Here is a 27,488-nt window from a genome sequence, read left to right on the forward strand (position 1 = left end):
TCAACGGGGCTTGGAAACCTCCTTCCTAATGGAGGCTGGCTGGGGGTTTCCGTGCCATTTGTTCCCAGATCTTCATTTCCCCCAGCTTGAAACCGTTTCCCCCCGCCCTCCTTGGGAGGAAAAGTCGTGAAACTAATCAAATTTGCTTGAAATCGTTCAAATCAGTGGTATTTGTTTCTATTTAATACGCCTAGGATTTAAGGTTTCGGGTAGTCGGAAACCAGCCGTCTCGATTACAGCGGCTCTTCAAGCCCCGTGGGCAGCCCGAGCCTAAAAATGTTTACTTTGAAGTAAATCCCATGACGTTTCATTCCCAACTAAATGGGTTTAGGGTTGCAGCAGCCCTGCAGCCAGGATCCCACGCACGTTGACTCGGAAGCAAGTCCCAACCGAGTCCAGCGAGGCTTACTCGGGAGTAAGTTTGCCGAGGCGACAAACTTCGCTGGATTTATATGGTTTCCACAGCGGTACTTCCCAGGCGCTGGATCTAGCGTGGTTTTGATGACTGCGGTGCCATCGCAACCGACCGGACCCACATCCCAAGAGCAAATCTGCTCCAACGGAGGCCTCCTGTTTAAATCAAGGGATTCAGCCTATAGTAAATCTATAAATCAGCCGAGCCAGGCGCTAGATCGCTTCTCTCACCACCATCCAACATGAACCAAAGAAATAAATGGGGGGGGGAGGGATGAAAATGAAAGCAACAGGAGGCCCCGACTTGGGAAAACGTCGAACCTCTCTTTGCATCGCAAGCTTCTGGTGACATCTCAGTCGCTATCTGTCAGGCTTTGCCCATCAACAAGCAGCGAACGTTATTTCAAGCTGTGGTTTTAACGCAGGCTCATAATGCGCCGCGCACAGCCCGCCCGTCCCAGAGTCTTCTTATTTTCCGAGGGTCTCGTTCCTTCTCTCCCTCCCCCGCAGTTAAAGTATATTCGGGGTGCGGGGGCGGCAGGCCGAGAGGAGTCCCTTGGTGCAAACCCAACGTCCCGCCTCCTGGCTCCTTGAATGATTCCAAGAGACGCTGGACCGCCAGCTGACCTGGCGAGGAAGAGGCTTCTGAAATTGTTAAGCAACAGCGCAAACTCGGGATCACTTAACGGAGGCTATTTATTGCCTTCGCTGTGAAGAGATCCTGGTTTTGCACGCGTAAAGTACAACCACGAGGAAGTGGCTGAAGACCTGGACACGCTCGCCTGAGAGTAAGTCCCATTGGATTCAATGGCGCTTACTTCTAAGGAGACACGCATGGAACTGCGCTGTAAGGAAGTAAATAAAACAGGCTGAAGCCAACCCATCTCCCCCCTGCCTGTGGGTGCGTTTCCACAGCCTGCAAGCTGGAAACTTTTGCTCTTTCTTTTAAAGTTCAAGTAACTGAAACCCCAATCCTACGGTCCGATAAACAGCTATTTATAAGTACTTATTTCTGAATAAACGTATAAAGGAGCAGGATGCAGATGTCTCCCAGTAGGACTCACTGCCGAGGAATGTGTTTCCTCGGAAGTAAGCCCCTCTGTGGTCAAGTGCGCTTACTCGCCAGCAAACGTGTTTACGATTTCAGCTTTACCATGTTAGAAAGGAGAGAGCTCTGAGCTCCCACAAACCAACACTGAAAAACCTGTCTGCCTTCCTTTCCTGAAGATCGCAGTTAATGTCCCTGATACAGAGAAGCTGCGATCCTAATAATATTCTGAACCACAAACAAGTTCCAGTGAAATCAAAGTAACACAGATATTCAGCTGAGCATAGGGGTATATTAAGTTTAAAGGGGTGGGGTAATTTTAGCTCGTAAAAGGATATTTACTGTGGCTGCTTCTTTTTTAAAAATAAAAATAAATCTACGTTAATACTTCTGGAAGGAAATTTGACTGTAGTTTGACTACAGTCTGTGTTTGACTATAGTTGTGCAAATATTAGATGCGCTAGATACATAGATACAAACACACGAATCAAAGTCTCCTCCAAACTTTTTCAGCCTGTATAGGGTCTATCAAAGGAGAAAGCCATGCAAACGACCAGTAGCTTTGTCCACCGGGAAGCTAAGCTTAACTTCATACTTCACACACAAACTAATTCTCATTTAATTAATCGCAAAAGGACAAATCACCACGAACACCTGCAGAATTAATGAATTGTGTTAAATTTCCGCTTAACCTGATGGGGAAGGTCTTTCCTCCTAACACTTTGCCTTGTGACTTGTGATTTGGGTCGCCTTGTTATGTCCCTGTCCAGCACCCGTACAATTTTGTTTGCCTTTTAAGTCCCATCCTAAACGCGTTTCTAGCCACTGAGTTTCCAACAGCCTGATAAACATAAAAAAGAGAAAAAGAAAAAAGCTACCTAGTTTTGGATTTCCGCAGTCTTAAAGGCCACCACTTATGACAGGGCGAACCAGAAGTGGCCATTCATTCCAGTCACTCACTTCCATGAATAAACGGTAATCGATAATAGGCAATATATTTAATGTCAGAGAATTGGGGAGGGGAGTATTACAGGGCAGTATGGCGTCATTTTAGCACATATTATCGTGATTCTGGTTTCACGCCTGACTCCACTTCCTCCAGAGTACCCCAATTGTATTTACTGGCTCCATGGGTGGATTGAAGCCTTACAGTGACATCCCATACCTGTCTATTAAGAGGTAAATATCATTGAGTTCGAGACTGGGTTGAATTTACAACGTTCAAATAAGGAACGGAAATGCATTTGGAGCGTTCAAAATAATTGGATTCCAATCTTGTTCTGCGCATTAAGCGCCCTTGAATTAACAAGTGTTTACTTCCAAGTAGACGTGTTTAAGGTACATGTGGACGGGCAGATCTGACATTCCATTCCACCTTCCACACTGTTTTCAACGAACCCCACCCCCCAAACTCCAGCGCCCAGTTATTCCATCCTAACACAAAGGAAGGAAATTATTTGGGCCTAACTGGATTAAGAAAAACTCCGCAGTTGTTGAAAGTCACTCATCATCCTCTCTTGCTGACAGCCCCTGCGTAGTGATAAGTATCTTTGACATAATTATTTTCAAGGTCGATTTGATGGAATAGTGTCACATTTTACGGCAGGAGATGCGTAATGAAAACTAACTCGCAAATTAATACGGAAGGTTTTTTTATTATTTGTTTGAAATATTTAGCTTGCAACCTATACGGATGGAGGAGGCAAACCCCACTGAGCTCCATAGGACTTACTTCAGAGTCGACCGGTACAGGATTGCACTGTTTGAAAGCTGCGTGATTGCAACAGCCAGCAGAAAACGGAATGTTTGCGTGTCTCTATCCTAAGCCTGCATCAATATTATAGCCTACTTCCGGATGTGACTATGATCCCCGTCTCTTTTGCCATGAAGCAAGTGCCTTTGAAATCCATGGGGCCAGCTGACTTCCTTCCAAGCAAAAACCCGTAAGTATTTAGGGGCGAGAACACTTCAATCCTAAGATAGGACTGATTGGGGGCAAGTCCCATAGATTTCAACGGAATCTTAATTCAAAGCTGACAAACGCAGCGAGCCTTCAATGGGATCCACAAGCCGGTTAAGCCAGGGCATTTAGGGTGCAAACAGAACCATTTCAGCGCAAACACTTGGGGTTTTTATTTTATGAACTCCTGCCATCAACAGGCTGTTGGAAACTCGGTGGATGCCCTAAAGGGCGAAGGAAATGCTACGGGTGCTCGGCAGGGACATAGAGGAGGCCCTCGCAACAAGGACGCAGGGGGGGGTCCTCCTCTCCGGGACGAAAGAGGTGAGCCCCCTAGCCGCTGGTCTCTTCCCTTCCTCGCGCTGGCGCGCGTCGAAAGTTGTCTTAAGAAAGCGAGCTGTCTCTGCGAGCTCCCTGTTCTGCTGATCTCTCACTTTCCCATGAATAGGGGCTTCCTTTCCGTGTCAGCAAGGTCAGCTTATCCTATAAATCAAGGGCAAAGCGCCCTCAGATGCAGCTCCGCAAACCGGAGCGGGGAAGGGGAAGGGGAGGGAGCGGAGGAGGCCAGGAGACGGGATGGAAAAGCCTCCTTGTCATTCAGATCCCACCCGATTGCCCGGCTCCCTAGGTAGGAGGCCTTGGACACTATGGCTCTAAGAAAAGGAGGAAATACACGCCAAGTCGCGTATAGCTCTCGTGCAGCTCCTTCTCTTTCCCCAACACCCACCCACAAGGGGCACAATTAGCATTTGCAAATCTTCCCCCCCTCCCTGGAAAATGCATTGTAATTTTTAAGGACTGGCAGCATTTATTTTCCTGCAGAAATTCCAACTGGAATCTTAAAAGTGAGCTAGGAAAAGTTAGAACCTAATGTTTAGCTATTATTATTATTATTATTATTATTATTATTATTATTCTGCCCTCAGCATGCAAAGCAGCGTGAATTTTTTTAAAAAAAACAACCCCCTGAATATTTTATTAACATGGGTTTTTTTTTTTTAAATTGCCAAATCATACAGCAGCCATAATCTAAATAATAGTGTTTCGTGATAAAAAAATAGGTAGAATTGATGGGGGGGGGAGTTAGACTATTAGGAGGAATTGACTAGATTTACAGACACTTTTTTGGGGGGGACTTGGCCCCATTAAAACCTATGAGACCTCCCTAGCGAGACTGTTTGTGTAGCATCACATTTTGAGATGGTGGGCAAGTATCTGATGCCGTGCGTTTAGTTTGAGCGTTTCACTGTTCGGTTCAATCGCTCTTGCCTTTTTGCAACGGCAAGGTTTCGATTTCTGGAGCAAAGTAAGGAAAAGCGAGCCGAGCAGCAGTTCTTTGGAAGGGGCTAAATGCTAGTTAAACATCGGTAGTTTCAGTTTTCTGGACCACCGCTTTGGAGGAAAACAAAGTGAAGCAGAAGAACGAAAGCAATTAGGTGACATTTGAACTTCCTGTCTGAGCAAATTTGGTCTGATTGCGAAAACTGGTGGTGGATTTGCCTGCAATTTCAAGGAGATGCCTTTCCTGTAGAATCCCTGACATGAAAGCAAACAGGCACAAAGAAGGCCTGGCAGGGGGAAAAAAGCAAATATACCTGATAGGCTTCTCTCTTTTTTTGCATGCTTGCCTATTGCTTTGCTTGTGCATTATTCATCTATATCATAGACATTTAGATTTTTAGGATATATTAAAATATGTATAATCTCACACACCATTTGCTACCTTGCTGCCAAACTGAAGGTGACATTTAAGCATTTGAGGAAGTCAGCTATGGTCTACAGAAACATAATGGCACAATAAAATTGTTTTTGAACGCCACAGGATTCTTTATCGTTTTAACACCCTCATATGTTTATATAACTATTACTACCAGGTATATAATAACAGCAAAGAGGATTGTGACACCTTAAAAGCTAACAAATTTATTATGGTATAAACTTAGGCCATATTAAATATTTAAAAGATGTCACAAGACGGTTGCTTTTGCTGGGGCAGATTAATATGGCTAGCCATCTGAAAATAGGTTGTATTATGTTATATTTGTTAAGAGGTATACTTGTAAGGCAGGAGTTACACAAACTAGGCTTTCCAATACAGTGCCATATAACATTAGCAAACATATCTTCAAATATGCAGATAGGCTTGAGTGCCATATCACAAACACATAGCTGCAGCCCAGTCTAAAAAACGAGATGCAGGATTGTTTATTGAGAAATAAATCCTACTATGCTCAATGGCACTTAATCCCAAGTAAGTATATGTAGGAATGCAGCCTAATCTGAATAGGCCAATCTTGTGCATGTTTACTCATAAGCAAGTTAAACTAAGCTTAATGGAAGTTACTCCAAAGCAAATGTGCCACTTATTGGGCCATAGATTTAAGCAAACTGGGTTCTATTTCAATTTGGAACTAGGTAATTTAAAATAAAACAACATATTTGTTTTAATGCATTTGATTTTTGTTAGCTCAAATTAGTTTGAGGTACTTTGCAAATATATACATCCCAGTCAGATAGGCTGGATACAAATAATAAAAATATTATTTCTGCTTAAATTGAAATGGGCCATTTAGAGGATGTACCCAAAGAATCAGCTAAATGTCATCTGGGAAGCTGAAATTCCCACCAAGTAAGATGAAGATTATTTCAAAGTAGATATGCTAGCTAGAAGTTCAGGGGATGTCATCCGCAGGGGGGGGGTTATCTGTAGCTTTTATCTTGGGCAAAGTCATGAAGGATTTCTATTTCAGTTTACACCTTCGCCAAGGTAACACTTGCAGGATTTGGTACCGAGGAGATCTAACTTGTAAAGAGATGAACCCACCCCACAAGTAGGCCCTGGGCCCTCTGGGGGAGGAGTTCAGGGGGGTCCTCCTTCGGTTTGGCTTGCCACTTCCTTCCCTAATCACCCGAGGTCTCCAGGAGCGCTTACCTTGGTCGGTGATGGACCTGATTCCTAAGATGTCGGTGACGGAGTGGGAGGAGGGCCACGTGCGAGGCATATGGACGGCGCTGTGGATGGTGGGCACCCCGGGCGGGGTGGGCACCTTGGCCCCGGCCGCCGCCGCGATGGGGCTGGGGTACGAGTAGATGTGGTTGTAAGGCAGGGCGGGCTGCGGGGCCGCCTGGTGCTGCTTGTAGGAGTCGTAGTGGCTCTGCTGCGAGAGGTTGCCGATCTTGTTGCGCAGGATGCGGCTGATGGAGCTGACCGAGGGCACGTTGTACTTGTCGCACACGCCGTCGGCCAGCAGCCGGTCTCGGATCTCCCAGGCGAAGATGCCGGGGTCCCTTTGTTTGTAGGTCCGGATATGCTTCACCACCGTGGGCGTGGTGACCCGGGGCTTGCTGCCCCCGATGGCCCCCGGTAAGATGGAGCCCGTCTCGTTGTAGCGCGCCAGGATCTTGCTGACACAGCCGTGCGAGACGCGCAGCTGCCGGCTGATGTCGCACGGCCGGATGCCCAGCTGGGCTAGTTCCACAATGCGGAGCCGGATAGCGTTGGGCAACGGGCGCCCGTTGACGAAAACCCCGCCGAGCTGGTTCACCTCCCCGAAGGCTGGCTCTGTGGGGAGAAGCACACGCACCGCACATAGGACTCGCTCGGGGGAACAAGCGCAGCCCCGACCCCCCCAACCCATTTCTAGCTTGGACCCGTTTACTTGGGAGGAGGACTGCAAGGGGGCAGCTGCATTCCCAGGGATCGGGCCGAGCGCGCCAGGGAGCTGGAAGCAGATTCCACGCAGAGCCAGGCCTCGCTTCTCCCTCGAGGTACGGCTCGCCCCCAGGTCACCGGCCTTGGCAAGAAGCGAGGCCCGCGGGAAATGGTCACAATCCTAGGCATGCTTCCCTGGGAGTAAGGCCCCCTGAAGTGAGCGGGGCTTTCCTTCCAAGGTTTGGGCTCGGGCTGCCAAAAAACCCTTTTCGGACCGCGGTGGCCCACCCGTCCGGAGAAAATGCTATTTTTGAGGGGGGGATCTCACGAATCTCCATGCTAAAGCATCCGTCTGCAGCTTTGGAACGGGCGCAGCAGCAGCGCGGGCCGCGATCCTAAAACACCCAGGCTTGAGAGGGAGTCACTTATGTGGAAACCACCGTTTTGCAGTGAGGCGGGACGGGAGGGGGTGAGAAAGTTCGCACCAAGGCGTTACTTGGAAGCAAGTCCTGTTGAAACGGGACCCGGGCTGCAATTTAACCCACTCACCCTTTAGCTACAAGAGCGCTTGCTTCTGAGTAGACACAGCTAGAATTGCGCTCTTGAATGCAGTTCCAGATGCGAATAAACAAAACGAAAGGGCGGTTGTCGACCACTAATTTCTGCCCCCCTTCCTGTTCTTCCCCTCTCTCTGGGTTTTTTTTTCCTTTTCTTTTAAGAGTATGATTAAAATTATCTGGTCTCGTTCAGCCTGGAAAATTTAAGTTCTGGGAAATGCTGGCGAGGCAGCGGCGAGCAGCTAGCCAGAGCTGCGGGAGCTCCTCTCCTAAGTCAGCAGCGCTTGGGAGATTCGCTCAGAAATACAAGTAGCTTAAAGCTAAGGGCGAAACGCACGGAAAGAGGGCACCTCGGGGGAGGAGGCGCCCGAGCTATCTGCCTCCCTCCGGGCGAGCCCCAAATTACAAGCCCAGCCTGATTAGGATCGCCCGCTGCGGCTGAGGCTGCTGATCCTCCGCGCGTCCCTCCAACTTGTAGGAACAAGAGCGAAGTGGAGAAGGCGCTGCTGCTGGCTCCTGCCTCGCCAGCCCCGCACCCTCCTGCCTTCTCCCTCCCCGGCCCAACTTACCCATGGCTCGAGTCAGGGCAACCGCGGAGCGGGAGAGACGTGTGGTGGGGGTTGCTTTTGCTTTTGCTTTTTTTGGTTTTTCAAGATCCCCCAAGGAAACGAGGCGACCGAGTGCGCCTTGGCCGGCCTGGCGCAGTGCGCGCTGGAGGAGGAGGAGGAGGAGGCCCCGGCGGCTGCCTCCGATTTCCACCACGCGAGCCGGCGACGGTGTCAAGGAAAGGAACCCCGAGGAAGTCACTTTCCTGAGACAGGAGACTTAAGTTCTGCATTTCAATCTCGCAGCAACGTGGGCTGGGCTGGGCTGGCCGGGGCGGCTCAGGCTATCACTCAGCAGGGGAACGCCCCCGCCAAGGGCGGACCTAAAGGAGAACGGGCCCTCTCATTGGCAGAGGAGGGTGACAGACATGCTCGCCCTGGAAGGGCCTTCCGTTCGCTTTCGCAGGCGGGCTTGGATCAGCACCTGGGTTCCCGGCGCAGGGGCAGCTCGCAATAGGTGCGCGATAGCTGCGCAATAGCAAGGAAACTAATGCCGGAATGTGCCAGATGCATTAATGAGACGGGTAAGCAGCTCAAGACTGTATAGTTTTCATTAGAGAGGGTCCACATTTTGCCGTCCAGAACTTGCAGATTTTTAATGGGTGCTAATAATGCAATTTTCCCTCTTCTACATTTGCGGGCAAAGTAATGTTTTCAAAAATCAGAACGTTTTCCCTCCCTCCCTCCCTCCCCACAAGAAAGTATACTTCTTTTGTAAGAAATTGGTTATGCCTTCTAGGAAAGTGTCAATAATTTAAAAAGAGCTACGGACGTCTGTCTAAGGAAAAGTATTAATACAGTGATCAAATGGCAACAGAAAGTGGGGAGTCAGCGGAGCCCATTTTCTACACATGGGAAGAAAAAACAATGACTTTTGAATTCGTGGCTCCATGAACGAAATTATCACACTTACGTTTACGCGTTTAAATCACCCCAGCTAATATCTAGCTGCCTACACACACGTTCACACACTTTTTTTCTTTGTTGAAACCCGGAAAAATTAATGTAAGTGGCTTTCTATGGGAGTCGCTTCCCCTAAGTATCCTTATGACAGCACTCCGAGAAGAAGAAAAATCAGCAGAGCTACAACTGCCCAAAGGCAGGCAGATCATGATGCATTGCTGGCTGGCGGGTACAATTTCCTCTAGGCATCCATAGGTCCGTAGGTACCTATTTTAAAAAAATAAAAACTGCAGGGTCCTAAAACGAGAAGGTCACTGGCCCATTAACGTTCCCCTCCTGCAAACGTTTGGCCTGTCTTTAAACGTAGCTCCGCCAACGTGAAAATTTAAGTAATTTTGGAGGAAGTGAAAGAAAAGTGCTGGCCGTGCTTGTGGCGAGCTGGGCTCGGCAACACATTCGTGGATGTGAAAGGCTGTGATGTGTGTTTTGGCTGGCACCGCGGTGCTTCTGAATCGAGAGGTCTAATGTTCAGAATATTGACGCGCAGCGCAGATAACACCCGCAAAAACCTCAAGGCAGAGTTTTCTGGGCATTTTTTTTCGCCCGGTTGCTAAGCAGGAACCTTCTCCTTAACGCTCCCCCTTCCCCCCCCCCCAAAAAAAAATCACTAACACGCGTCCTTTAGGGAATGAACCTTCTCGTGTTTTAGGATCGGGTGGCGATGGGTTTTCTTGTCCAAGAAACACCATCGGGCCCATTAACGACTCCGTGTGAAAACACTCAGCTAGCACAGTGAAAATCTGGTCGGCGTTGCTTGCAAATGGCATCGCCGAACGGAGTTGAGCAAAGCGGTCAGGCTTTTCTTTAAAGAACGAATAAAGGCTGTTGGAAACCCAGCGCCGCATCAAACGGGGTCGTCTGGGTTTGAATTTGAGTCGAATCCCTAAACAGGAGTGTACCAAGTGGAAACCCGAGGCGAAAGAAGCTGCCTTGTGGCCAGTGTCCGTGGAAGAAAGAGCTTGTTATGGGTCGGGCCGGGTGCTTTCAAAAGCTCAGAATATCCACTGAAACCTTTGCTCTGTTCAAGAATGAATGGGGGTTTCGTGTGTTCTCCGGAACGTGGTTTGAGGCCGCTTACAAACTCTTCTAAACAAAGAGATTTCTTCCGAGCGAGGACATGCAGACCTCGTGACGCAAGGCAGCCCCACACCACCGAGATGCGCGGTCACCCTTTGGCTACAAGACTTTTCCCCAGTGATAAGAGGTGTGGATCGGAGAGCAGCGGGCCACAACCACCGCTTTGGGGTTAAAAAGGAGGCCAGCTCTGTGGAGCGTAGACAGGGCATTCTCACGCAGGCTGACTTGTGAAACTGGCAATTATATCACTTGAAATGTAAAAAAAAATAAATGGATAATGGACTCGTGGCGAAATTTAAGCAGTTCTCCAAAACAGCGCCGAAGAATTCTGAGTAACACTGAAGTCTGCATAGGCTGTTGCAGCCTACTGAATATTATCAGTTAACGACAGACCTGGGCCAGCAAAAGGACTATGTTGGACTTAATTCGAATGCACACCCCGATCCGTAAACTAGTTACCTTGAAACGCTGGGGCTGGAACATATTTTCTTCTTTTTTTCATATCCTTGTCCCTATAGTCCTAAATCCATGAGGTGGAATTAAGTCCAGTGATGATGATGGTGATAATAATAATAATAATAATAATAATAATAATAATAATAATAATAATAATAATAATAGATTTAGAATCCTGTTGTCATGTTTAGTCAATGGCAGTCACCTCAACCCTATCAAGTTGTTTCAAGCCCTGCTTGTTTCGAGGTGCCCTGTCACGGCTGTCATTTAAGATCGCAGCCGAAGCACCTCGAAATCCTAATCGTTCCCCTTTAACTTCCCTGTGTGTAGATCAGGCTGCTGATATTGCAGTGCTCCCCCTGAATTTACCCAAGAGTGAAACTCTTTGACCCACGCCCCAGTGAAGCCTCGCTAGCTGAACAAAAGATCTCCCCCAGCCCTCGTCGCGTTTATGTGGATTTTCATGACACTTCCTTCCAAGGACCCGCGAGCTCATGATCAGACCAGAGTAAATCCTGGCATTCCAGTTTAAAGGGGGAGGCGAGTCCTTGTTATTGGGACTGGAGTTTTAATCGGTAACAGCCGCTCCTAAACACTTTTATCGCGGAAGGCGGTTCAGTGGATTTTATAATGGGACTTCTTTCCAGTTGAGGTTGCAATCCTTTATTTCAAGCAAATCGCTACGTTAATCTTCCTAAATAGGCGCGATAGGCTTGAAGTAGACAGCTTCGCCCGCGACTGCACCCCTACTATGCCCAGTTACTTTGCAGGAAGCCTCACATTTAACTCATTGTAATGGATGTCCTGCATCGGTCGGGGGTTGGACCAGATGCCCTTTGAGGTCCCTTCCAACCGTATGATTCTATGAACTTATTTCCGAGGAAACGCGCATGGGATGGCGCTGGTGAAAACACCTCACGTGCGTCGGGACCCATCTCCGATCAGCGACCCTCCGACCTGACGGCCGTTTGAACATTTGGCCCTCTGATCCCTGGCAATTCCTGCCACCCGACCTGAACGGAGAGCCTTCTGCTGGCAGTAATGTATGAGGCTTTGTTCTAGCTTTATTGGTTTGTTTGCTTGTTACATTTGTATGCCGCCTTTCCTTCCAAGGAGCTCCAGGCGGCGTACAATGTTTCTCTTCACCTAATCCCCACAACAACCCTGTGCGGTAGATCAGGCTGAGAGGCCCAAGCTCACCCAGGTGGCCGGATGAGGATTTGAACCCTGGTCTCCCGTGGCCTAGTCCACACATTCCGTCCACCCTTCTGCCGTCCTAGAAACGAGTCCTTCGGCCATCTCCATTCCTTTTTGCGCGTTCCATTCTCGCCCTGAGGCGTATTCTTTTCCCACCCAACCTGCCCGTCCATACCTTCCCGACCCCCCACCCCGACCCCCAGTCACAGCAGCTCCAACTCCGCCTCTCCCATCCATCCCACCATCCCTCCATCGCTGCCTGCTTCCCGGTTCCTTTTTCTCAATGTGTGTTCCTGATGTGGTCCTGTCGGAAAAGCTCGTTTACTCTGCCCGGGTCCCCAGTGGTTTAAGGATAATGTTTATCAGGAGTGAACGTGCTCAACTTGTTTCCATTGAACTGCTGAGTGTGGGCTGAAATAACAAAGGTCACATCCACAGTGAGCCGGGCGAGGGCGAGGGAGCCGAGAGGAATATGAAAACATTATAATAAACAGCAGCCTGTTGATCGCGCTGACCTGCCTGGCAAAAAGATTAATTTCAGGTACAAAATAATGAAATAATTGGAGGTAGAGAAAGAGAAAAAGAGGAGGGGGTGCAGAAGAGGAGGAAGGAGGGGGCTGGATTGGGGAGGTCGAACAGAAGGTTTCCTTTCCTGCAAATCTAATCGGGCCATAAAAACAGATGCGAAATAGTGCGCGCCTCGGAGCTCTGGGTAAACTCTTTGGCTGGGCTGCGCGGCGTCCCCGTCTGGCGACTGCGGGTTTCGGAGATTCGAATGAGAGTATCACATCTACTGATACCTCTTTTTCTTGGCTCCCCGCCGCAGAGGAGCGGGGCAAGTGCTCTTGCTCAAGGCACCTCAGGCCAAAAAGGGACTGAGGAACAGAGACCGGTGGGTTGGGTTTGAACCGTGCAGCTCCTGGTCCTGGCACTCAGAAAAGCCCAGTCCCACCAGCGGATGAAGAGATCAGCCGGATCCTATCAATTGTTCTCATTAACTAGGAACACTTCCATTGAACTCAGTAGGACTTGCTTGGCTAGCACTCAAGTCCTGTTTGCGGGTTTCCCACGGGCCACCCTGAGAGCAAGATGCTGGACTAGACGGGCGATTGATCTGATTCAACAGGCTCTTATGTGTAGTGTGTGTGTGTGTGTGTGTGTGTGTGTAGGATGCAAAGAGCTCAGGGTTTCAAAGTGCTCATTGCGATGAAAAAGTGCTTCAGCACTAAATGACACTTAAATCATTGTTAATATATTGAGCAGTATAATTAATTCGGTGGTGATGGTGGTAGAGTTGGGAAAGAAATCACTCCCCTGCGAGAATGAACCCGCGCAGGGACAGCGCGTAAGCAGCCAGGATGCAATCCTAAAGGCAGTTACCTAGGAACGCAATGGGGAGCTGTTTCTGAGTAAACATGGATATGATCGGGCAGCAAACCGGAGGCGTATTTAAATGCGTACATTACAAGGTGATTTATTGCCCGAGTCATAACTCAGCTAAGTGGAAATGTTTGCATTTCAGCCCGTTTATTGCTCTGGCACGTTAATCCTTCCCTGATTATTCCGACAGGGATTCTCCTCCACCGCCTCGAGATTTTATTTTATTTATTTTTTGCTGAGGGGAGCCACGTTTGGGAAGAGAAATTAAATCAAATCCAACATGATCAGTCCGATCCAATGCAGAATGAGACGTGCCTTGGCAGATCCTACGGAGATTTAGGCGCCTATTGGAATAACGGGCTGCAGTCCACCTAAGAGGATCGGGTGAAAAACGTTTGGGATGGGAATGTTTTAACGTAACTGGGGGTTGGGGCTTAAAAATTCCCATCACGTCGTCTTAACCGTCTACTCAGCAGACTCTACTGGCTGAACGGAGGCATATGGGCGAGGGGGCAACATTTCAGCGAGTTGACATCCCCTGTTTTATTAAATTGCAACGAACAGGGTGCCCTGACTTGCTCCCAATCTAGGAAAACCAAAATCAGAAATAACGGAAGCGTGAACAGGATCCGGCATAAGAGGAAATGCGTGGCTAATTAATTCCATTGATTGATGGAAATGCTTTGGCTAACTATAACTAATCCATGTATTCCAACCTACTTTGAGTAGCTTGGGGTGTTGTGTACTGGCTGCTAATGTGTTGTCTAAGGCTGCGATCCAATCTACATTTTATTTATTTATTATTATATATATGTTCCACTTTCCCTCCAAGGAGCCATACACTCCCCGATTTTATCCCCACACAACACTTTGAAATTTAGACTTTTGCATATTGTAGGGAGAACAGCGAGGTATCTGGGCAACCATCTGCTCTGACTGGGAGAGAAATGGGAAGGGACAGATTGTCCACCCAAATAGATCAGAGACTTGAACCTAAGTTTCCCCCATCAAAGTCCACTGTGAGAATGTGTGTGCCCCAGGACTGGACTCAGTCTGAATGGGTTCCAGTTTCAGTTCTACTTGCCAGGACAAGGGGCGTTTATCTCACTGGCACTGTCCCCATTTGTAAAATGGGAGGCTGAAGTATTATGCACGGTTACTTAGGAGTAAGTCCACTTGAACCCTGTGGGATTTTCCTCGCGCATAGACTCGGCTGCTGCAGCCCTGTCCCTGGCGCCTCGCCACACCAAGTGCAGATTGCTATGAGGTCGGACCGTAAAACTTTCGAAACCGCCGCCTGCATAGCCTGCGTTTCAAAATGGGAAGTGGTTATGATAACAGCTTCTAAGCAGGGTGTCCTTAATTACATCCCATTCTGATTTTCTACTAGTGTGGTAACTCACATCGGCAGCACTCAGACGGGATGTGTTTCTTAAGTCACATCTCCAGAATTCTGATGCCTGGAAGGACCTCCCACAGAAATCAGTGGGACTCTGACAGCGCCATCATATGCAAGGTCACTCAAAAGTTTGCCCCATTACACTGAGCAGAGCTATCACAACTTCTGACTGTTGAGTGTTCAGACTACTGCAGCGTATTTATGTGGGAGCAAGTCCTCCTGGACTCGGTGGCACTTACTTCCGAGTAAATGTGTACAGGATCGGGCTGCCAGATGTACAGCATCCAGGCATATTCCAGCGAGCAATCCTGAATCTACAGCTCTCAGTGTAAATCTCGTGGTTTGTACGGTTCAGAACCTGCAGCTGTAAAACTCTTGACATTTCCCCCCTCGACAGGAAACACAATTTATAGAATGAGCAGCAATGCGAGCCTGACAGTATACCTTACCAAACCAAACATCTCCAGGGCCGGTTTCCTTGCACAACTCCCTCAAGGTCACCCGCTGCTGCTGAACACCGCCAACCTGGAGCCCACGGGCACGTTTCAAGGTCTTTAAAGCAACAAGAACAATTATTTAAAGGTGGCTTTCCCTCTCTTGACCCACTCGCTTGATCGCATTCCGAGGAACTGGCAAGGCACTGCGATTGTTGCATAGTAATTACGCACAGGCTTGCAATCCCCATTGTGCAAAACTGCGTAGGGTTGCAGTGCTGGTGTTTCTGCCTATGCCACTGGACTGTGGCTTGTTGATTTGAGGCCCCATCTGGTGTGAGCTCCCGTGAGGGGCATCTGCAAGGGAGGGTGGGAGGCAGGGCAGCTCCTGCACTTATGGGAAATGCCCAGCATTATACAGGAACATCGGGAAATGAAGGCCAATGCCCATTTCAGGAGTTCCAACGTGGCGCCCCTGAGCACAGTCGTGCCACTAATGCCCACAAAAGCCTCTGAGCACTTCCTTCACTGCCCCTTGGTCATGAATCTGGAGTGCCAACTTCAATAAAATATTGGGGGGAGGGACAAGTAAGTCCCGCCCCCACAATCGATCACAAGCACACACATCCCATTTGAATGTCCATCAACTTTGCAGGGGCCGGACCCCTCAAATACCCATCTTCCTGGTCACACACAGATGGAAGAAGCTCCAGAGCAGGTATGACAGGAAGTCCTCCCTGTCTGGAGCCACATTCCCCTGTGTCCATTCCAGACAACAGGAAATTTTTGTACTTGACTGCTCTAGTAATAATACATCCCACACCGACACCTTGGCATTTAAGGTCATCAACCGGATCCCATCCATGTTTACTCAGAAGTAAGTTCCTACATTGCTGATCCTCAAAGAATCGTGGGAACTGCAGTCTGTTAAGAGTGCAGAAAATTGTTAGGAGGTCTCTATTTCTCTCTTAGAGCTACAAATTACAAATTTCCATGGGAAGAGGGATTGATTGCTCAATCACTTTGGAGATTGTAGCTCTGGGAGAAGACTAGGAGCCTCCTAACAATTACCAGCACCTTTAACAAACTGCAGTTCCCAGTATTATTTGGAGGAAGTTGTGACTGTTTAAAGGCAACATAATGCTTTAAATGTAGAGTGCAGATGGGGCCTAAATCACAGCAGGGACTGGAGGCTGGAGGCTAAGCATAGACCACTGAATGCCACGGGTCAGAATTACACTGCACTGGGCTCTAATCGCAGAGGGCTGGACTAGAGAACCCTTTGGGTCCCTTTGGGCTTTATGATTCTGTGGCATCGCAGTGCGCGGGCCTAGATCGATTCCTACCCAGCTACTTCCACAGACATTACCTTTTGGCCTGGGACGTCAGTCTGAAAGCGCAGCAGCAGCCTCCAATAAACCGAAATACTTAAATAAAACGCCTAAGCCCCTTCCCGCCCCCCCCTTCTTCCTGGACAAAGTCCCCTGTGTGCGTTGAAACCGGCTGGATGTCGAGGTGGGAAACAGAATGGCATATGGGGTCATTCTTCTCCGCTGGGTCTCCTGGAGCTTCAAGACACACAGAGATATTCAGGCGGCCGGAGGGAGGCCGGGCCAATGAACTGCTCCCGGGGACGATTGATTGCACAATAAAAGCGCTGGCCCGGCCGAAATTAACAAGGATGCGAGTGTCTCCGCGAAGCGCCGGCGAGGACGGCCTTGCGCCGGGGAGAGCAGGAATGCCGCTTTTTCCGAGCGCCGCGGCCAAACTGCAGTGGGTGTTATTCCAAACGCCTAAGGAAAAATAACAATTCGGACAGAGACGCGGCCTCTGGGGAAGGACAGGAGGGGCGTCTGTGGAGGCTTCGCGCCGAGAGCGGAGATGCTGGATGGGGCCGGGGGCGAGGGAAGGAAAGGGGAAGGCTTGGCGGCTGAGTTTCTGGAGAGCAGAAGGAGGTCCTCTCTCTGCGCGTCTCTCCTCGCCGGCGCTCGGTTCAGTGCTTGGGTGGGAAGCGTTCAGGCTATGTAGCTGCGGAATCCCCTTTCTTGGAAGCAGAGGATGAATCAGGCTTCCTCAACCTTGGCCCTCCAGATGTTTTGAGACTACAATTCCCATCATCCCTGACCACTGGTCCTGTTAGCTAGGGATCATGGAAGTTGTAGGCCGAAAACATCTGGAGGGCAGAGTTTGAGGAAGCCTGGGTTGGATGGCTATCTGTCACGGATGCTTTAGCTGATATTCCTGCTTGGGGGGTTAGACTAGATGACCCTCGGGGTCCCTTCCAACTCTACAATACTATGATTCTATGCAGCCTCACCACGTGAGGTGACTCAGGAGAGCTCTGCTCGCAGAACTTAATCGGAACCCTGTCTTGGCCCCGCTAGTCCTTTTTCAAGCAGCGCCTGGTGGAACTATGGAACTCACAGGAGACAGTAGTGGCCACCAATCTGGATGGCTTTAAAAGAAGATTAGGCAGGTTCGTGGAGGATAAGGAGGATATCAAGGGTCATAGTGGCTCTGCTCTTTCTCCACAGCTGGAGGCAGCAAGGCTGTTGGAAATCAGAGGGGAGAGCGCTCTCTCTGGTGCTCGAATCCTGCCTGCGCTTTTCTCACAGGCATCTGGAAGCTGCTGGGAGAACAAGATGCTGGACTTGATGGGCCGTTGGTCTGATCCAGTAGGCCCTCCATATGTTCTAGTGCTGCAGAGTCTCTGAGAATATGCAAAGTGCGTTTCCCTCATGCCAAAGTGGCCCACAGGGATCTGAGATTAAGGTGACGCGGACTTCAGACAACCATATACCTCGGCACATTTTGCTTAGACGTAAGCCACAATTTGCTTGACATAGAGACCCAAGGAAAACCTCTGCAAATGACTGTTCTAAGACTATAATTTTACACCACAGCTCGAAAATCTCCACAGTAAACACGAATGAGCCGAGATGAGTTTTAAAAAAACCTAGAATAATGGTTTAAGAAATGTAATTGTATACTCTCCTGCCCCCTTAAATCTCTTAAAACCAATGCATAAAATAACAACACAGACTGAAAGGGGCTTGAGTGGAGCAAATTCCACTGGTTTCAGAATTCGCGTTCACACGAACGTGTTTAGGAACCTGGTGCGACTCACACATTAATCACGTGTTTGAAGGTACCACATTAACAGCCATCCGAAGCACATTTACTTGGAAGTGAAAAGCCCCCTCTGGTGGGGATGATGCAAGATGGGCCACACATCTTGCTGAGATACTTTTATTTCCAGTTCTACCGCGAACCAGGCGAAGCCGAAGTTCCATGGACTTAGCTGAACTCGAGTGTCTTTGCCCGGCTTTGTCCCCATTCAGAGGGGACACGCATAGCATAGGACCGGGCCTCAAGCCAGTAATTTCAAGAAGCGAAATGTGGCGAAGCGGTTCGGTTTCCTTACAAGTACGTGTACGGAATTGCAGCCTTGCAAGGAAGCTGTACGCTGCGAGATTTACTTCCGAGTAACCACATTTCGGACGGCCTGGATGGACATCAGCCAGAGGGCCTCCTTAGAATCGGGGTCCTTGTAAATGGTGCTGACTGCCGGCAGACCGGGTGACAGTCCCCCGCCCCCAGCCGGCGCTTCCCTTCTGAACATTTGTTTCGCCAGTCTGAAGAAGTGAGGTGAGAATGACCTTCACAATATTCTTGAAGAGCGAGGAGGGAGGCGGCTCCCCCATCTGCTGAGCACGTAGCTCAAAGACCAGCTTGAGAAAACGACCCTTTGCTCCTCTGCGCTCTCTGAAACACCCATTTGACAGGAGCCCCATGAACTGCCTCTAAAATCATTCGAGAAATTTGTGATTTGAGGTGGCAACCCCTCCTGCATCTTCTCTCTAACTAAGAAGGAGGGCACCTCTTTCTTTCTCTGGTAGCAGCTTGGAAACTCCCTTACTTTTTTATCCATAGCCTAAATGGTCTGCAGCACTGGTCTTAATAGAGGCTGGCATACTGGCAATCCTCTCGTGCTATTGGAAAAGGGCCTTTGCTCAGTGCCGATGATTTGCACGCATGCAGAAGGTCCTTGGTTCGATCCTCAGTAACTCCGGGTACCATTGGGAATGTCCTCTGTCTGAAACCCTTGAGCCAGTCATGGTAGCTAGGACTAAGTCAGAAGGACCAAAGGTCTGGCAGCTTCCAGTTTTCGTGGGAAGCAAATCCCAGGTGCTTCCTTCTGTTCTGAATCAACAACATGGATCGGGCGTGGGTCTAGGAACCTTCACACAACAGCTCCTTTTAGTGAGTGCATCTACTACCCGAGAAGCCCTCAGATAAATCATTGGGCCTCATTTCCGAGCAACAGCTCGATGCTCTGCAGAGTGAAGACACACCAACCTCTCATTGATTTCACTGGGCTTAAACTCGTCTAACTGCGTAATAACAGGCTGCTCAGAGAGTGAGACTTGGACAGCACAACCTCCCATTTTCCTTGTGGAAATGTGGTGAAGTTTGGAATGGCCCAAGCAGAATTTGGATGGTCATCTGTCAGGGATTCTTTAGCCTGAGGTGTATATTTGCTCCATTGAAGTCAATGGGGCGGACTTCTGAGCAACTTGCTGGGGACCCGGCTGCCACCGAACGGCTTTAATCCAAATGTTTTGTCTTCCGCGGCTTGCGGCTTCATTCTTGAGATAGGCGCACGCCAGTCTTGGTGTTTCCTCTCCTTTGAAATCAATCCTCCTTTTGTGTACCGCATTTGTATACGCGGCTTCCCAACTGCGCCGACGAACGCCGATATAATACTTGCGGCGCTTTGGGGCTTTTGAAACAACCCTTTGCCTCGCGATTCCGTGCATGCACATGTAGCCATTATGATCAGATGTTCTCCCTCATGGATGCATAAGGATTTTGCTGTGGAATTTTAATCGTTTTTAAATAATGAATCTGAGGCTTTCCCATGTTCCCTCAAGACACTTAATTGAAGAAAAGGCCCTTTATCTCCTTCCCACATTCTGCAGAGGGGGCTTGCTTTTCGCTTGGATGTGGAGAGTCACGTCTAAGACGTGATGTTGTTGAGGGAATTCTCGGCAGGAGCGGAGCGAATCCGACTTGCCAAATCAAACAAAAATCCAGAAGCCACTTCGACTGCTCCCGAGTCGTGCTCAAGTGCACGAGACTTTTACGCGTGAAAAGAAAGTTTCACGCTGGAGGTGTGGGGGGCGGGCGAGGGGGGAAGAGACCGGCCGCCGCCAACGACAGGGAAGACCGTGGCCCCGATCCGGCGAGAATCAGTTGTGTTTCGGTCCCATGGAAATCGACTAACTCCGACGCCTGTTGAGTTTCATGGCCTCCGTACCTCGAGCCAACTGCATGTTTACCCATCAGTAAGCGCCGCTTTATATTCAATGGGTCTACCTCACAGTTAAGCCTACCACTCCTATGCGCATAGCTGTCAACCTTTCCCTTTTCTTGCGAGGAATCCTATTCGGAATAAGGGAATTTCCCTTTTAAAAAAAGGGAAACGTTGACAGCTATGCCTATGCATTCTATTTGAGGGAATAAATTCCCACCGGACATACTTTCCGTGCAAATCTGTTTAGGGTCGGCTGCTAAATGTGGCCAGTTTTCTCTGGATTGCGACTATGGGAAGAGGGAAATTCGGTTTGGTCTTAAAAGTGCAATTGGCGACAAAAGGGCTGAGAACGGTGCAAACCAAGGAATTTCGGGGTGGAGGCTGTGTTGGCGCCTTTCTTAAGGTGTCCAGCCGCGCTCCTGCAGTGGTCACGACCCTACAACGTTCCCAAGAAACCCAGGAGAAAGTCTAAGGCTTGCCTCTGGGTCTCTGCCCCATATCTAACCCCCTGCGCTTGGCCTGTCAAGTCTTCTTCGTTACGGCTGCCTGTCTAGTTTTAATTCCCTCTCGGGAAGGCCAATCCATATCAATTTGATGGGATTCATTCGCTCCTAAGCCAGCGCTATTGCGCGCCATAAATCGCCTTGATCATTCACTGGGGACGCAGCTTGAAGGCTCCGCCTGGAAAGCGGGTTTGAAAACGAAGGCCTCTTGGGCCGAAGATCCACGTGAGGGAGCAGAGAGATCCAGCCGAAAGAGGGTTCCTTATTCCAGGAGGTGGGGGGGAGGAGAAGAAAGAAAGAAAGAAATTATATTGGCGTAGCGCTATTCCTCCCCGCGCCTCGGTGTGTCCCGAGTTTCCATTGGGGAAACGATCATGGCGTTAAAATTAATTTAAAGTACACAGGAACAGCTGGAATAAAGTGCATTTATTTTTCACAAACTGTAAAATCACACACCCACACCCCAGACTCCCCGCGGACGGTTCTCCCCGCCTTCCCCAATTATTCTGCCTCTTGCTGGTCAAGATCCCCTTTGCTCGAGGTGGTTGGAGTCTGTCAATGGCAGCAGGACTGCCGCCCTGGGCGAGATCTTGACTTTCAAGGCGGCCCTGGAGGAACAGCGCCACGTCGCAAGTTGCGCCTGCTCTTGGCTGCTTGGACTGATGGGTTGGTTTTCCTTAATGATGTGTTAGTTGCTTTGGCTGTTTTAATAACTTTGCCTCCACTTGCTCCTGGCCGGTCCTATTGGATGGAAACTAGCCAGTGTCTAATTAGGGTTTTCCTGGAGAACACATTGGACTGAAATGTGCAGCACTCAGCTCATTTGCGTTTGTATTCTTTTAAGCAATCTCTTTATTTTTATTTTATTTTTAAATCACAGCACAAAGGAAAATATACACATTTTAACGTCTCGAGCTCAAAAGCTGCGGAAAGCCGGATTTTAAAAGCGTATTTGGTTTTAATAAAGAAATCGGTTTCTCATTTGTCACATGTTACATGAATTTAGAGTCGATGGGGCGGGGGGAAAGCCCGCATTGTTCTGTCCTCAATTATAGTGAGCAATTGGGAATGTCTGGGCAATTTTCTCGGTCTCAACAAGGCTGAGCGGGCTTTCGGATTACCTTGTAACAGCGCCATCTAGAGGACTGCCTCGGGCTAGGCGGCGTTTTAGGTTTGAGGGACGCGGTGTTGGTTATGGAGATGATGAAACGAGGTGTTAGGGTCGTCTATTTTAATTTTGGGACTATGGTTGTCTCAGGCAGAAGTGATGATCCACTTTGGGAAAGGTCTTTAGGTCCTCTTGTTGCTTATTTCTCACATGTCGTGCCTTGATGGCGAGGAGAGAAATTAAATAACCGAATTAAACAAGGAAGGGGGAAAATATTTGAAGGGGCTTTTTCCTGGCATCAGGTGAGTTAAATGTCTCATTTGTTGTTGATGGACATTAGAAACATTTTCCCGCTGCCTTCAGTGGAATGGGACCGGATCTCGGCAATGAAAACAACCCAATCATTCCTCCTCCTGGATCGAGGCCTTTACAAACATAGAGAGACAAGCTTCCGCTTACAAACCACTTGTCTGAGTGCTAAGGCCCACTGAAGTCAGTTCCAGGACTACTCAGGAGTAAATTGCTTGTGAATTTCTGCCAGTAATAAATGGATATCCAAACAGAGACAGGAAACATTAACCCGCTGCTGAATTTCTATAGCCTGCTTATTTCTCCAACACATAATTTTTACGATTAAAAAATCATTAATAAAAAATATACCTTTTAAGAATATCTCGAACATTTGCCAGCTTTCAACAAATGGCTAAACTGAAGTTATTTGGCATAATTTCCTTTGGCAGAGAGAGGGTTTTCTTCTCTAGATGAAGGGCTACATCCAATATTAGCCATAAACAGAATGCTGGAAGTGCTGGGATTGCAACTCAGCTTGTATTGTATTCTGGAAGGGCATTGCCCTGTACTATATGAAGTTAAGTTGCCATGAGACTCCTTGTTTGGTATAATATGGTGTTCTGAAATCCATTTCCAAACGGGGAGTGAGATATTATACGGCTTTCACTTGAAGAAAATCAGGACAACCCCCTCCTCAAGCCTTGAACTCAATATTTCAGGATAAATCTTCGCGCTGATTCCACCCTCCCCCCCATAATTTCATTTACCACGATTTCGTGGAGAACAGGTGACATTTAAACAATTCCTTTTCCAAGCCAATCTCTCAAAGAGAGTGAAGAGGTTCTCTTCTGCCCAGCAATGAACCTAACTAAAAAGTCAATCCTTTATTAGGCATAGCAAAGCACACATTATCACAGAAACACTGTATACAAATTGTGCAAAATACGAATTCAGCATAACAAGGTTTGTCCCAGTCAGATCTTTAACCCCAGAGCAAATCAATTTGCATAAATAATACAATATAACACTACCACATCACCGATCAATTATGAACCACTAAATCTCTTTATAATGGCCCAGTCTTTCTACATGGACAGCACTCAGAAATTCAGCCACTATTAAAGTAATTTGATCATTCCTGTCCGAGAGCAGGTCCTGAACCGTTGGTGGCATAGAATTGAGTCTGTTAAGTTGCAAGGCCTTCAATAATAGTCTTCTGGCATAAATGCCAAAATCACAAGAAAAGAAAATATGCTTCAAAGTATCAGGTTCCTGTTTACTACTTTTGCAGAGACGCTCTGCTTCTGGGAGAGCTAAATATCTTCCTCTTACTATCATCGAGGGAAACATATTAAATCTGGCTAACATAAACAGCCTGCATGATTCTTCAGATTTGTCATGTATCCCTTTTGATAATCTCTACACAAAGGACCTAACTATTAAAATAAAGAATCGTATAGGAAGTGATCAGCGAGTCCCTGTAGAGTCTAGTAAGGCAATTTACTTAGAAGCAAACCCCACTCCAATAAGTGGGATTTATTCTTGAGTAAAGATGGTTCGCAGGCGTGTCTGGCACTGAACTTGCCATCCCTTCAATGCGACCAGGCTGCAGTTCGGGATTATTTCTTAGTTCCATTCAAAGGAACCAGACTGGAATAGGCTCCAGTGTAAGCCTTCCATTTGTTTGGTTTGTGGATGGAACTGTCAAGGGGAAATATTTGTAATAGCAGGAGTGGCAGTATTTATATCAGCATTTTTAACCTATGCCAGTGAGTAGGAGGTAAATTTGTTCCAGGGCACCACCCGGGAACTCGTTTTGAGCGCTTCTGCATTTGATGTCATCAGCACTAGGAGTGCCCGCCCTCAGTAGATACAGCATAGGCAGCCAATTTGATAAATTGGCCAGCAGGGGGCGGGGTAATCTAGAATCCACAGTAAGGTAATACCTTTACTGGGATCGAATAAAACGCCACAAAATAATGAGCAAATTTCTGAGTCCCAGAAAACTTCAGCTGCCTTGAAGTTAAACACAAGGAGCGGGGTGAGGTTGGAAGAAGGGGGGGGGGATATCTCGGAGTGGTCTAGCTGTTCCCCCAAGACTGCAGTTTTATCACAATCCCAAAAGGGCGTTTTGCAGGCATCACTGAATTCACCTCTAAAGGTGCAAAAGAGATTGCAAAATGAGTCTCTGATCACTGGGATAAAAGAGAGAGAAAACGAAACCCCCTGTTCCACTTTCTGAGAACCTGAAATCCGGTCGTTACCAGGTTCTGTCAATGATGAGTGACAGCAAACCAGTCTCGACCGGATTCAGGGAGTCAGACTGTCAGGGCAGAAAAGGATGCAGGAGTATTTCTCCTCCATCACCATCACCATCAAAGCGGAAATCCTAGGCACATTTGGGGGGCCCAGGTGAGCCCCGTCCCGCATAATCAATCACATGATGTGGCGCAGACACACCATTTGAATGGCAATGTCCATCAACGGGTGGGCGGGTCCCTCAAATATTTTATGGGGGAGGGCGAAGGGACCACGGCCCCTAGGAGTTGGCTCCTATCTTTGGGGGAAATCTCCATCGAATTAAGTGGGACTTGCTCCCAAGTAGACATGCACAGACTCAGGCTGCAGGTGCTGATCGTACTGCAGTTTCCCAAAAAACACCGAACCCGAATTTATTTACTTGGGGTGGGGTATAAAAGCTGTCTTGCAGAATTATTGCCTGCTTGCTTTACTCGGAAGTCTGGGACATACACTCAGGTTCGTATGTGTAAGCAGTGGCGTAGCGTGGGGGGGTGCAGGGGGGGCCGGCCGCAGCGGGCGCAACATCTGGGGGTTAGGGGGCGCAAATTACTTGCCTTGCCCCGGGTGCTGACAACCCACGCTACGCCACTGTGTGTAAGGGATTCATACGGAACGCCTCAAGTGGGAGGCAATGTAGACTTGTTGCACTTGAAAAACACACAATTTAAAAACAACAAAAGCAGCGCACGACCACCTGCGATCAGCGGTGCCTGGAGAGAAGGGAGGAATAATAGAGGGATGTACATCAAGGTTTCCATTGAGAGGGAAAAAACGTGTGTGGGTGTTTAAAATACCCGAGGGGAACATTTTTAATCTTCTCCTGAAAAGATAATGTGTGCCCACGCATGTCTAAAAGAAATACTGAGTGATTAAGAGAGTAATTTAGCAGCTTCTGTTTCCCTCCTGCGCAGAATTCCCGGGAACTGGGAGCTCTGCCGCGCAGGCCCCCTTGAAGTGAATGGTGGCGCTCCTGAACCTGGATCATGCTTTATATAAATGTTACCCAAGAAAGCAAACCGCAGCTCCCCTAAAATTAACTAAGACAGCTGTAAATAACTGCCGCTGAAGACAAGGGCGCTATCAAATAACTGAGTTTTGGGAGAGACTGTAAAACGTATTATTTGGCACAATCTTTGATGTGCTTTTCCGACTGTGGGAAATCGCATGGTTTTGCTATATATCGTTTCCTTGAGGCAAACCGGAATATTTAGAAATGAGGGTTTCCGTTTACACATACTTGGTTCCTAACTCTGAGCCAAATTAGGCGCGACTCCATTCACCGAATTTACAATTGCGCTAATTGTTGTTGTTTTTTAAAAAGTAAATAACTGCCGAGGGGGCCGATCCAGATCAGAATCTCGCGCCTGCTATTCTGCAATCTTTTTTTCCTTCTTTTCCCTTTGGCCATTTTTTAAAAAGCCACCTTTGAACTAACGTAACTCCCTTTTCCAGAGAATCAGTAGGAGTCTAGAAATAACCGCATAATGAATTCAGTCCTATATACCTAACTTGTTTATGATCTGATCCTTTCAGCCTATAACCTTCCAGTTTATTTCAAGGATGTTCCAGGGATGGAAAAGAATCAAACCTCTGCATTGCTGAAACGGCTGAGATGTTAGGAGTCCAGCCTCGTTTGCTTCCCTGCGGTTGGACAAAATGAAGTTAGAACCCATTCGGCGTCAGAGGGACAATAAGAGTCTTTTTCTGGGAACATAAATCCTATCGGGACATCGGTTTATTTCCGTTTTTTTAATCGCAGGAATGTGTAAAATATCATTGACTGAAAATACGTAAAAGCTGTGCCAGCGAAAATGGGGCCAAGTTTTGTTATTTCTAGATGTGAATAATCCTTTTACTAAGCTCAATGACGAAGAGTTCAGTGTAACTGGAAAGCCTGCATTCCCCAGGTTGTAAGGCAACGGTACTATTTTCTCTAGGCTGTGACTAACTCGAAGTCATATTATACTGACAAAAAAAAATCATGGATTTCAAAGGTGTGAGTAGAACTCCGAGCAAAGCAGTAGCTGCCATTTAGTTGAGATCAGTGACCAAAGGAGAGCAGCGGTTTTAGTCTCTTGAAGCAAAAACAGTCAAGAGTCTTCTGGCACCTTAAAGACTAACACTTTTATCATGACATATAAACTTTTGCTCAGTCGAGTCCACGGTAAGAGCTGAGACAGTGGAACGGACTCCCTCGGAATGTGGTGGGCTCTTCTTCACCGAAGGCTTTTAAACAAGGTTGAATGGCCGTCTGTCGTCAATAATTATTTGGCTGTGACTCCTGCATTGCAAGGGTTGGTCTACATGAGCCTTGGGGTTCCTTCCAACCCTACAATTCTATTATTCAGTGATCCATCAAATGCGTGGAGTGTGTTTCTTGTTGGAAGTGTTGGGATGCAATCCAGCTTGCACTGTAGGGTGATATTCCTGCATGGGAAGAGTAGATAGAGGAACCTTCAACTTTCCTAGAATGTCATTCCTGTGGTGACCTACTCATCTTCCTTCAGTTTAATGCTCTCAGGGTTGCTGCCCTCATTTCCTGCTTTCTTCTTCATCTTTACCTTGAGAGAGGAGACATCTTTGTGTGTGTTTCCTGCTGAGGTAGGTGAATGAGCAAGAATGAATTTTTCCTGCCGCTGAGTAGCTATGACTACTCACAGGTGCCTGGGAATGGGTGTCAGAGGAACAGGATCAGAGGGAAACTTCCAGCTGGGATTAAGCCTCAGCACTAGACATTGATCCAGCACCATAGAAAACTTTAGGAGCTGTAGATTTGTTGAGGAACTTGTTTGGGAATCAAGAGAAGACAGTTCTTCAGGTCTGAAG

At 48.1% G+C, this 27,488-nt stretch overlaps 1 protein-coding gene and 1 long non-coding RNA gene across 5 annotated transcripts in view; both read right to left on the reverse strand.

The window, feature by feature from the left end:
* Positions 1–8,504, reverse strand: part of PAX9 (paired box 9) — a 35,815-nt gene extending 27,311 nt beyond the window's left edge. For all 4 annotated transcript variants that reach the window (XM_081914557.1, XM_081914556.1, XM_081914555.1 and 1 more), the window contains exons 1-2: positions 8,201–8,504; positions 6,355–6,984 (exon numbers count right to left, since the gene is read on the reverse strand). In XM_081914557.1, coding sequence (XP_081770683.1) covers positions 6,355–6,984; positions 8,201–8,204 — 634 coding nt within the window. In that variant the 5' untranslated portion in view covers positions 8,205–8,504. The remainder of the gene's footprint in view (positions 1–6,354; positions 6,985–8,200) is intronic.
* The window catches only part of LOC309372832, a 485,159-nt gene that overhangs the window by 117,754 nt on the left and 339,917 nt on the right, over positions 1–27,488 (reverse strand). The gene's annotated exons all lie outside the window — the stretch shown is intronic.

This window comes from Podarcis melisellensis (genome assembly GCF_964234715.1).
Source record: "Podarcis melisellensis genome assembly, chromosome: 1".
Classification (NCBI taxonomy): domain Eukaryota; kingdom Metazoa; phylum Chordata; class Lepidosauria; order Squamata; family Lacertidae; genus Podarcis; species Podarcis melisellensis.